Source organism: Pteropus alecto, unplaced genomic scaffold (genome assembly GCF_000325575.1).
Source record: "Pteropus alecto unplaced genomic scaffold, ASM32557v1 scaffold42, whole genome shotgun sequence".
NCBI lineage: Eukaryota > Metazoa > Chordata > Mammalia > Chiroptera > Pteropodidae > Pteropus > Pteropus alecto.
Genome location: NW_006434825.1, coordinates 11930675 through 11943092, shown reverse-complemented (window position 1 = coordinate 11943092; position 12418 = coordinate 11930675). Strand labels below are relative to the sequence as shown.

At 40.9% G+C, this 12418-nt stretch overlaps 1 protein-coding gene and 2 pseudogenes across 5 annotated transcripts in view; all 3 read right to left on the bottom strand.

Moving 5' to 3' along the window:
• The window catches only part of DUS2 (dihydrouridine synthase 2), a 37524-nt gene that overhangs the window by 19877 nt on the left and 5229 nt on the right, over window positions 1-12418 (bottom strand). For all 5 annotated transcript variants that reach the window (XM_006909790.3, XM_015587783.2, XM_015587784.2 and 2 more), the window contains 2 exons: window positions 3092-3137; window positions 17-108 (listed from right to left, as the gene is read on the bottom strand). In XM_006909790.3, the coding sequence (XP_006909852.3) occupies window positions 17-108; window positions 3092-3137 (138 nt within the window). The remainder of the gene's footprint in view (window positions 1-16; window positions 109-3091; window positions 3138-12418) is intronic.
• LOC112478218 lies at window positions 476-594 on the bottom strand (annotated as a pseudogene).
• Window positions 2155-2273, bottom strand: LOC112478286 (annotated as a pseudogene).

Here is a 12418-nt window from a genome sequence, read left to right as displayed (position 1 = left end):
CCCTGGGATCTCGTACCATCTGGAAGATGACCCTGCTCTGTTCTCTTTTGCATGTGCGGAAGACTACCCGGTCATCAGGGGCGACAAAGTCCACTGTACTGAGCACCTCTGCAAGAAAACACAAACACACGGGCCCACCCACTGAAAAAGCAAGTTCAACTTAACCTAATCTCTGCAAGAAAACACAGCAGAAGTATCACATTAAACGGCGGCTGATGATGATCTGTTTCCTGATCTGGGCAATGGTTACTTACAGTTGTTTGTTTTACAGTTATGTGTTAAACTGCATGCTTGCATTTTATGTTCTTTCTCTGTATGTTTGTTACATTTCACAATTCTTCAAACACTGAAAAAAAAGTTCATATATACAGAATCTTATCTGTGCTTCTGATTTTGACCAAATTTTCCCAGAAGATGTCACTCTGAAGTTCAGCAAAGTTGCCATTTCTTTTTTTCTTTTTTTTTTTTTTTTTTAAGCCTACAGCACCTGGTCTTCCTAGGTGGTCTCCCATCCAAGTACTAACCAGACTCGACCCTGCTTAGTTTACGAGATTAGATGGGATGGAGTGTGTTCAGGGTGGCATGGACATAGACGAAGCTGCCATTTCTTAATGATTTATCATGTGCCAGGTACTGTGAGTGGAGATTTACTATATTAAAGTCGATCTTCATTATTTGCAGTTCTGTATTTGCAAATTTTCCTGCTCCCTAAATTTTATCTGTAACATCAAAATCGATACTCGTGGCATTTTCGGCATAATTCTGAGACACGCCTAGAACTACAGAAAATTTCAGTTACCTGATGTAAACAGTCCCAGCTGAGGTCAAACAAGGCAAAACTCTGCCTTCTTGTTTCAGCTCTTGGACCATAAGCAAGCGCCCATTTGGTGGTATAGTTAATGCCACATTTTTGCATTTTTGTGCTTTTTGTTGGTAATCTCATTTTTTTAAATGGCTCCAAGCATAGAGAAGTGCTATCTAGTGTTCCTAAGCACAAGAAAGTGGTGATGTGCCTTAAGGAGAAAATACATGTGTTAGAAAAGCTTTGTTTAGACATGAAATTATAGTGCTGTTAGCTGAGTTCAATGTTAATGAATCAACAGAATATGTTAAATTATGAGTCTTTAAACAGATACACACATAAGACAAGATTGTTATTGATCTGTTAACGAAAATGTGTGCCCAGGTTTGGAAAAAGTTTGCAAAAACCTAAACCTTATAGGCATACCTCAAAGACATTGTGGACTCAGTTCCAGACCACCACAAAATGCTAATTATCGCAATAAAGCAAGACACACAAATTTTTTGGTTTCCCAGCACATATAAGTTATGTTTACACCACAGTCTATTTAAAGTGTGCAATAGCATTATGTCTTAAACAATGCAGATACCTGAATTTAAAAATACTTTACTGCTAAAACAATACTAACCATCATATGAGCCTGTTAGAAAAATGGTGCTGATAGCAGGGTTGCCACAAACCTTCAATCTGTAAAAAATGCAGTATCTGCAAAGTGCAATGAAACAAGGTATGCCTGTATTTCCCCTGGGGAGCAATGGTTCAGTATTCACTAATTTGGTGTTTGCAGAAACTTTACAGAATGTAACAATTGCAAATAACAAGAATCTCAAATGCTCTTCATAACAAAACTCTACAAGTACTACCATTACTAGTTTTCAAAGATGACTGACACATGAAAGAGATCCAATGTGCCAGATGGGAGAATATGCCTACCTCATGTATTTATTTTGAGAAATAAATGAGATCTTTAATGCAAGTAAAGCACTTCCATAAATAGAAGCTGTTACTATCATCCTAACACTGAACAGATCAGAGGATTAAAAAGGTAGGGTAAAGGCAGTGACATGTTAGGATTGGTTATCGAAGCAATCTCCAACAGCAGAGACAGTTCATAACTGGCAGTAAAAAGTCTGAGAGAAGAACCACAAAAACAATGTATTTATATTACAGCTCTGTTTATAACAGCAAAATACTGCATCATCCACTAAAACACTGGTGAAATCAATTCTGACATAGTCATCTATAAGTAATGACATGGGAAAATGTCTTTGTAGAAAAGTGGCAAAACATGTGAATCGTGATCCCAAGGGGGCAGGAAGAAAGATATTTAGTTAGTTAGTTAGTTATTTTTACGCCTACAGCACCTGGTCTTCCTAGGTGGTCTCCTATCCAACTACTAACCAGGCCCGACCCTGCTTAGCTTCTGAGATCAGAGGGGATCAGGAGTGTTCAGGGTGGCATAGCCATCAACAGGAAGGAAGATATTTAAACACGTTATATTTTTATACACGTACTTTACTAAATGTGTAAAATATATATATTATTCCTTTTTGTGATTATCCCTTCAAGTATAGGATTATGGGGGATTTTCATTTTCTAGGTTATATAAGTCTGTAATATTGAATTTTTTCATAACGAGGGAAATATAAATCTAAAACAATTAAAGACAAAATTGAGTCATGACTTCTAGTGAATTTATAAAGATTTCACAAACATATATATATTTCAAAATCTCAAACAATACCACAATTCTGATCAAAGCAGAATCAGCCTTTTGCTTATAAAATATAAGCAAAACCACAATTCAGCACAACCACTTCCATTTGCAAAGTAATTACATGTACCTTATATTATGTGATCCTCATTCCAATCCTATGATTTAAGTAAAGAAGGGATTATGATTTTCATTTTACAGCTAAAGAAACTGAGGCAGAGAGGTCATGTGACTTGCCCAAGGTCACACAGCTAGTGAGTAGCAGAGCCAGGACCAGTGCCAAAGCCATCCTGACCCCAAGGCTTCTACAGTCCTTCCCGTATTATGGAAACCTGGCAATTTCTATGCCAGCAAGCCTGTGAATAGAAGGAATTCTTAGCCTGTTTCACATTTGGCTCTTTTCAGGGTCTCTGAACAGCAGTGACTGTTCTCAAGGGAACATATGATCCACAAAATTAACACAGCCAGGCAAAGAGAACCCTGGAAGGACACTGTCAGCCCAGGCAATGGCAATGGTAGGGCTGCTTGACTCTGACTGGGCACACACACAATCCTGAGGCCAGAGCTGCACTCACCATTGACAACTCTCTTGCACTGAAGCATCTTGAGGTCAATCAGCTCCTGCAGAGGAATCAGAGGGCACTTATCAGTGTGGGACATGTAGGCCCTAGGCACGGGACTGGGGGATAGGGGGACCTTCACTTCACTGCACATCCAATAGGAGCCACTTGACCTGTCATTCTACTAACAACAACGAATCATGGCTTTTGAGACATTTAATACTGTCCTTCCTGCCCAAACATGGCAAATAGGGACCTGAGTGAGCTACTTTTAATTAGCTGCTCTTCCCAAGAACTTTGGAAATGTTTGGGGCCCAGAAAGGGTGAGCAGCTCAGGGAGCCACAGATACAGCCCAAGAGGTACACACGTGGGCATTGTCCTCACCTACTAGTCTCAGCTCCAGTCCATTCCTTCAAAGAACCTCCTACCTCATCCCAGGAAATAGCCAAGGACTAAAGTGGGACCCATGAATAGAAGCACAGGGAGGAAGATTTGAGATCAATACAGTAGAGAAAAGTCTAAAACCCCTATCCAATATGGGTCATGCTGGGTGGAAATCAAAGGGGAGAGATCCTCAGCTCTGGAAATATTCAAACTCACATAAGAAAAGAAAAAGGGTTCCTTTAAAGTAAGGATCATAAAAAAGGGAAGGAAAGCTCATGTCTCCTGAAGGATGGAGACAGTCTACCTCTTGGAGGGAGACAAGACTGTTCTGCTTTGTTCAGTGATCATTTCAACACACATGAAAAACAAATTAGAAGAGCTAGGCACGTGTCACACTGCCCAGAAGCTCATGCCCAGGGGCTCTGGGGGTCTAGAAGAAGACAAGAAGAAACTCTCACCCCTGGTACTCATCCCCATACTGACTCCTTATGAACCTCAGTAAGTCATAATCCCAGCCAGATGGGCACAATGGCCTTTGCTTCCACATGGGAGTATGTAGAGCTCAAGCGGCCAAAGGGCCCCTATGGCACACATGGGGCTCCCCGCAACATTCCCATTAACCAGGTTACCACATGCTCCAGGTGTTTCTGTGGCTACTCTCTCTATGTTGCATTCAAGTCTTCAATATCTGATGCCCACCAGGCCCGACCAAACAAATCACTATCACCAAGCAGTATGAATACATGGTTGGCATCCAAGCCCCAGGAATCAATGTGGTGTCCCAAAAAATGGCCAGAGCCTGACACAGAGCCCCTGTCGCCAGAGATCCTAGTTGCAGGGGCAGGCAAGAAGGCGCGTGTACAAGGAGGCAGTATTGAGTAGCCTATGCTAAAAATGCAGCTCTGCTGCCAGGCTGTGCTTGGCCAGGAACCAGCAGGGTAAAACAAGGCAAGCCCTTGCTGGACCCCCAGCCTTGCCAACAGTGATCTCTTCTTCTTGAGATTCCCAAAACCCTTGCCGTGGCCATCTTTACAGTCCTTACCACTTCTCTGTATGCTCATTACAGAGGCACCTGTCATACCCTTACCATCGCTATGAACCCCGAGAAGGGTCCTGTGTCTACACAAAGGTGGACTTTGAGGACCCTGGCCAGGTACCCTGAGCCCCCAGAGAAGGAGCTGAGTCAAAATGGCCATTGAAATATCTTATTTTTTTCTCTGTCTCTCCACTACACGAAAGAGCCTTTGGGGCCTGGTCACTGTCTAATTCATCTTTGAATCACCAGCATCTATCACGTTGCAAATGCTCCCTAAACATCTCCTGAAGCTTGCTTCAATATCTCACACACAGCAGATGTTCTACTGTTTGTTAAGTGGAGACATTAATTTAAACTGTCACCAGTAAAACCACAAGTGTGACTGCTCACCCACACACCCTCAACACTATTAAATATAAAATATATTTATCAATTTTATTCATTTTCCTTTGTTCTACGTGCATAGAGTAAAACCTCAGGGGTTTTTTTCCCCCTGTATCTCCTTAATTAGTGAAAATAAACATTGTTTTTCCATGTGGTAGAGTTTATCATCTTCATAGCAAACTACTTTTTACATCTATACAAGTGCAGGGAGAAAAAACCCTATTCTTTGTCAAATTGGATATTGAGTTTTTCTGTCTCTATTACCACATTTTTCCTACATCGATATCACTTCCTCAATTTTTATCATACATAACATTTTATTTTTTATAGAAGAGGCCACCCCAAGTTTGCCACAAACAATGCCTTCTAGTTTTTAAATATATCTCCATTACAGAGTTAAGAATGTAATTTTAATTGGTTTTCTCTTCTTTTTAAAACTAATTTAGCCTTTTAATTTATCTTTAAAATAAGACCTTTTATAAGTCACTTTTTCTTCATATGGCTAGCCAATGTTCTGAACAGCATTTAACTATAAAGTGCCTTATCACATATGGGCTTATTCTTCCTTATCTGTCATGAGTTATGTTCCTTTACCTCCTCCATTCCACTTGGCTTGCTTTCTGTCTGTGCTGATCATAAGTTTATCACCAGTGTCTCTCCATGCTATCTTTCTATCTCCACCTCTGGCATATCCAGATATTCATTTAGCCTCTAGTTTGCTTAAAGGAAATTCTCTCCTAAAAAAAAAAAAAGTCACTGACAAAATGAATAATGAGAGCCCCAAAGGAATAGGAAGAACGTTTGGAGAAATAATGGCAAAAAATTTCCCAAATCTGATGAACAACATTAATCTAAACATCTAAGAAGTTCAACAAACTTCAAGCAGAAAATATCAAGAGACCTGCACCTGGACACATCCTAATCAAACTGCTGAAAGTCAAAGAAAAAGAGAGAATCTTGAAAGCAGCAAGAAAGTAATGACTTACCTTGTGCAAGAGATCTTCAATAAGAGTAACAACTTATTTCGCATGAGAAACGATAGAGATCAGAAACCAAGGAGGTGAAAGACTTGTAAAATGAAAATTATAAAATACTGTTGAAAGAACAAAGCTGAAGGATTCGCACTTCCTAATCTCAAAACCTACTACCAAGCTACAATAATCAAGACTGTGTGGTACTGGCATAAAGACGACACATAGACCAATGGAATAAAACTGAGAATCCAAATACAAACCAAAACATCCATGATCAATTGAGTTTTGACAAAGGTACCAATTTACTGGGGAAAGAATAGTCTTTTATAACATATGGTGCTGAGACAATTGGATATCCACATATAAAAAACATTTTTTTTATCTCTACCTCACATCATATACGAAAATATACTCAAAATGTATCAAAGACCTAAATGTAAGAAGAGCAAAACTATAAAACTCATAAAACAAAACAGAGGTATAAATCTTTGTGAACTTAGATCGGGTAATCATTTCTTAGAGATAATGTCAAAAGCACAAACAAGAAAAGAGACAAATAGATAAAGTGGACTTCATCAAAATTTAAAACTTTCTGCATCAAAGGATACTATCAATAAAGTGAACAGACATCCCACAGAATGGGAGAAAATATTTTCAAATCATATATCTGATAAAGGTCTAGTATCTACAATATATAGAGTTCTTAAAACTCTTAGAATAAAAAAGACAAATAATCCAACTGAAAAATGAGAATAGGATTTGAATAGACATTTCTCCTAGATGATATAAAAATGGCCAATAAACACAGGAAAATATGCTCAACATCGTTAATCATTAGGGAAATGCAAATCAAAACCACAATGAAATACCACTTCGTACCCACTAGGATGACTACAATCAAAAAGACAATAACAAGTATGTTAGTAAGGATATGGAGAAAATGGAACCTTCATACTCAACTGGTGAGGATGTAAAATGGTACGGCTGCTTTGGAAAACAGTCTGGCAGCTCCTCAAATGGTTAAACATAGAGTTACCATATGATCCAACAATTCCACTCCTAGGAATATACCCAAGAGAAATAAAAATATATGTCCACACAAAAACTTGTACATGAACATTCATGGCAGCATTGCTCATAATAGCCAAAAGGGAGAAATAATCCACATGTCCATCAATTGACGAATGGATAACAAATTGTGGTATATACAAACAATGAACCATTATTCAGCCATTACATGGGATGAAGTACTGATATATGCTATGACATGGATGAACCTTGAAAACGTGCTAAGAAACCAGACATAAAAGCTCTCATAGTATATGATCTATTTATATGAAATATCCAAAATAGGCAAACCTATAAAGACATAAAGTAGATAAGTGGTTGCAGGGACTGTGGAGGGGGAAGTTGGGGAGCGATTGCTAATTGATATAAGGTTTCTTTTTGGTGTGAGGAAAGTGTTCAAAAATTGATTAAGGTGATGAATGCACAACTCTGTAAATATACTAAAAGCCACTGAATTGTATATTTTAAATTTATTAATTATATGGCATGTGAATCATATCTCAATAAAGATGTTTAAAAATGTCTAGAGGAACAATTTGGGGCCAATTAACAAAACTGGAATACAGAAGGTAAATTAGAAAAAATAATGTATTACTGTTAAATTCACTGAAGATGATGGCTGTACTATAGTTGCATAGAAAAATGACCTTATCCTCAGAAAATATCAATGAAGTATTTGAGAAGATATCATAGTTTTGAAACTTACTCTCGAATAATGGAGAAAAAAAATATATATGGAGAGAAAGAGAGAGAGAGAGAACAAATTATAAAACAAATCAAGCATAATGTTGACAGGTTAATCTGGGTAAAAGATACATGGGTGTTCTTTGTCTATTCCTACAACTTTTCTATAAATTTTATTTATTTATTTATTTTAAGTTTTAAAAAATTACCCATTCTGGGCAATGGACTTGAATAGAAACTTCTCCAATGGTGATACAGCAATAGCCAACAAATATATAAAAACATGCTCAAGATCACTGATCAGCAGAGAAATGCAAATCAAAACCACAATGAGTCATCACCTCATACCCATGGCTACTATCAAAAAGACAGAAAATAATGAGTGTTAGCAAAGATGTGGAGTAATTGTGCACTGCAGGTGGAATGTGTAAAATAGTATGAAGTGCTTCAAAAAATTGAAAATAGAATTACCATATGATCTAGCAATCTCACTTCTGGGTATATATCCAAAATAATTGAAAATAGAGTCTCAAAGAGATACTTGTGCATCAGTGTTCACCGCAGCACTATTTACAATAGCTAAGAGGTGGAAGCAACCCAAATGTCCATGGACAGATGAACTGCAGCATATACATACAATAGAATATTATTCAGCCTAAAAATGGAAGGAAACTCTGTCACATACTACACCATGGATGAACCTTAAGGACATTATGCTAAGTAAAACTGCCAGTCACAAAAGACAAATATTGCATGTTTCCATTTATATGAGATATTTAAAGTAGTCAAATGCATAGAAACAAAATGCAAAATAATGGTTACCAGGGGCAGGGAGGAGGGGGAAATGGGGAGCTGTTTAATGGATACAGAGTTTCAGTTTTACAAGATGAAAAAGTTCTGGAATCTGTTTTATAACAATGTGAATGTACTTAACACTACTGAACTAAATACTGAAAAATGGTTAACATGGTAAATTTTTTTTGATGTTGAAAGAACTAAATTGAACTATCTTAGATAATCACAGGAATACAAGCAACAGACATTTTATGTGAGGCCCAGCTCCAATGTCCAAATTTTGTTCCATAATTCAAGGTAACATGGTAAATTTTATGTTATATGTTTTTTACCACAATAAAAGAAAAAATTTTAAGTACCCATTCTGGGATCCTGAGCCACTTAAGAACATTGCCTTCTCCCCTGATCCTCTTTATTAAAAGGTAAAAGTCTAACAGGCAAGTGGCCCCTCACAGTCTGGGCCACTGGAGTCCCATTATTCTTATAAAAAGGTATTGAAAGACAACATCTAGGGTGGCTCCATAGTGTAGTGGTTAGCACGTCTGCTTTATCTTGGACCTTCAGAGATCCAGTTCTTAAAGGGAAATGGCAATATCCATAGGTCAGGAGTGGAAGTGGGGGAGGTGGGGGGCAGAATTAAAGAGGGGAGGACAAAAAAAAAGACGACATCTTAGGAACTACTAGAAAACTGTCCACAGGACAGATCTTAGTAGGAAATCAGACTACTGCTCTCTCAACTTTTGCTGAGCTGACTCGTACTTTTCTTCCCTCCAGCTGTTGAGGGTTTTACAGGACTTTAAAGGAGGTGCCTACCTGCCTGGTATCCCTAGGTCCTATACTCAGTCCTGTAAAGTGGGGGTTGGTTTGACTATCTAATCCCACCGATGGGCCACCTCATGCTAATATGTGAATCCAGTTAAGATCCAGGCAGGTAAATAATGTTGGTCTGCAGAGCAACTCTACGTCCACCAGGGGGCACTGTGCACCACACTGTGCCATGCCCAGTACTTAAGGCCCAGCCACTTACCCATGCAAAACAGGGGCCGCCTGCCTGTCGCCTGGGTCTGATCACCACAGGAGCTAGGTCTGGGTTGAGGGCCTAGGTCTCCTCCAACAGAAGCTCCTTTGTTTGTTCAGAAGCCGTACTGACCCTCCCAGAGTATGAGCGCATCAAACAAGCTGAAGGGTTTTAATCAGTAATTCCTCTTCTAAAGCAAGCAGAGCCCTGGAGGAAAGGATTGGTCACATTCCTTAAGAAAACCAAGCTTTGACCAATTAGGAGGGCCCTGGAGAAAAGAAAAGCCACATTCTGAAGCCATCATAAAATTCCTGCGCCCAAAGTGCTTGAAAACAAACCTAAGAAGTCCCAAAGAAGTAGCTGATGGAGGGTTCTGGAAACTGGCAGGTCACCTGTTTCCTGTGGCAGCACTGTTCCCACCACTGCCCAGCTTCCGTGATCCCCATCACACAGACCAATTTCCCCGGGGCCATAAACACAAAGCGGCTGTCTAGAACGGGCCCCGTACTACAGTGCATTCACTCACTTCCATTCTGGCGTTTCATTCCACACATCTCTAAATGAATACAAGCTCATTTTCAGGAGTCCCAGAAAACTGCTGCCTGCACAGGAAAAGTGCAGGAGAGGATTTGGCTCAGGGAGGACATTACTGTTTATGTGCACTTACTCCCCGCTCCAGCTCTTGGGTCCTGGCCCAGGTAGGCGGCCTGTCTGATTCCTCTGCCCTCCTCAGTGTGGCCCCAGCCTCACAGGAACTCACGGGAAAAGGTGTGGAAAGTTCCACTGCTTCCTAGGATGCCTGCTGCCTGAATCCTAGTAGTTGCTGCGAATGCAAATGCCTGTCCCCAGCTCAGTGACCGTCGTTTTTCTACTTGGTGAGATGCGAGAGGCTGAGGGCCACTTGTTGGAAAAGAGAGAGCCTGAAGGCAAGGGCCAGGGTCAGGCCCCTGGCGCCCCAGGCCATCACCCACTTGCAAGCCCTCACCGTGCAGATGAGGTTGTCCCAGTACTTGCCCCACATGTTCGCACAGCCTGTGATGTCGATGGGTAGCTGCTGGTGGGCTCCCAGCATGTCCTTGGTCAAGGGCACCATTGCCTTTTCTCAATTTTGGCAACTCCCAGAATCTTCCCCTAGACTAGGTTTGAGCCAAGATGAGCTCATAGTTCTAAAGACCTGAAGCCCTCACCACCACTTGGTCCAACAGAAGAAACCAGCAGGGTGGCCATGGTAGGGGCAAAATTGAATCTAAAAATAAAGGGCCAAAACTCAAGGACCAACTCGTACTTTTACTGAAGGCACAAGAGAGTGTGGAGACAGTATGTAGAGCATGGGCAGAGAGGAGAGGGACACAATATACACTGGGCTTTGAAGTGATCATTGGGAGGCTACAGCTAGACAGAAATGGAGTTGGGGCAGCAAGGAAGAAGCAAGGGGCTTCACCCTTGAGTCTGAGTCACCCTGCAGGACCTTGTTGGCAAATATGGACTAAGTGGATGAAGAGCTAGCATAGCATGTACCTCTCCGTTACCATCCTGGGGGAGGGCAGGAGGGTGAGACACCACAAGCAAATAAAGTTAACAGCTAAGTTCTCTGGGATTTCATCTTTTTGGTCCCCAGTCCTTAGGCTCTGAGTCCATGACTCTTCATAGTCCCTCCTCCCAAGCCCATTCCAACTCCTTTCCTGGAGGGCAAGGAGGGTGCTGGTCAGTAAAGGCTTTTCCTAACCCATGATTGAGCTCCAGGGGCTCGAGTGTTGGTTCAAGGGATGAGTGACCAGATGAACAATGCTCAGTGTACTATCACATTCCCCTGGGACTGGCCACTGGGAACAGGTTCTTCCCTGCCCTAGGCACATTCTGGCAACCTAGAAGACTTATGGATGTATCCTAACAGCCCAGCTCACATTTCTTAGACCTCCTTGCCTCTACTTCAACAAACCACTTAAGAATCAGGTTTTCGGCCTCTGTGATCCTGAATTCTGGAACCTCCCTTTCTGACTCCCATCTTTGGACAACACATACTCCCTCTCTCCCATTTCACCTCGCCAGCACCCTGGATACCTCTGCTCCTCCCTGCCCTGCTGTAGATACTGGTGATGCCAATCACCAGCCATGGGCATTTCCCTGATAGGCTTCTCAGCTCCCCTTTCCATAAAGCTGTAAACCAGCATCACTATGCATATCCAGCTGCCACACAAAACCTCCAGTGCCCATTCCCCAGGGGAACAAGACCAAAACGTCTTTGTTTCCTTTCCTCAAGTCCCTACCCCACTCCTGCCACTCTCATTTCCAGCAGAAAACTGGCTACCTACAAAAAACAAGTTTCTCAGGCAAAAACCCCTCAACTTCCTTACCTTCCATCATCTTCACCTTCCGCTCTTGGAGGAAGACAGTTCCCACCCCCTCAACAAGAATTCTGTCCCTTCTAAGACCTGGCCCTACTCATCCCCCAAACCTTCAGGTCTCACTGCCAACTCTTTCTTCTTGTGCTATAAACATGCAAGTCACCTAAAAACAGCTTCCTTCACCTTCACTTCCAACTACCTGTCTTCACCTCTTGAATTCCTAAGGGGAGAGTCAGCAGCCCTACTTCTACTTCTTCATTTGCTGCTCACTTCTCAACCTGTTAACCCTACAAGTGTTTGCATCTATGTGTTATTGCTGTCTTCCAGTCTTCTAATTTTCAAATCAAATACTTTCTTGGTCTTTTTGCAATTAGATTTCTCTGCAATCTGACATAGCTGACAGACTTAATTTTTGCCTTGCTGACACTAAACTCTTCTTAATTTGCCTAATTTTTTTTACTCTTTTACTTTTCTATCATTAATTGCTTTCCCTCTCATACATACCCAGTACATCAGGGTATAGTCTCCCCATATCCCCTCTTAAGCCCCCCATTTTCTCTATACCAATGCTTTTCTTTTTAACTAAACTTTTTATTTTGAGATATTTAGAGGTTTGCATGCAGTTGTAAGAATATGAGATCCTGTGTATGCTT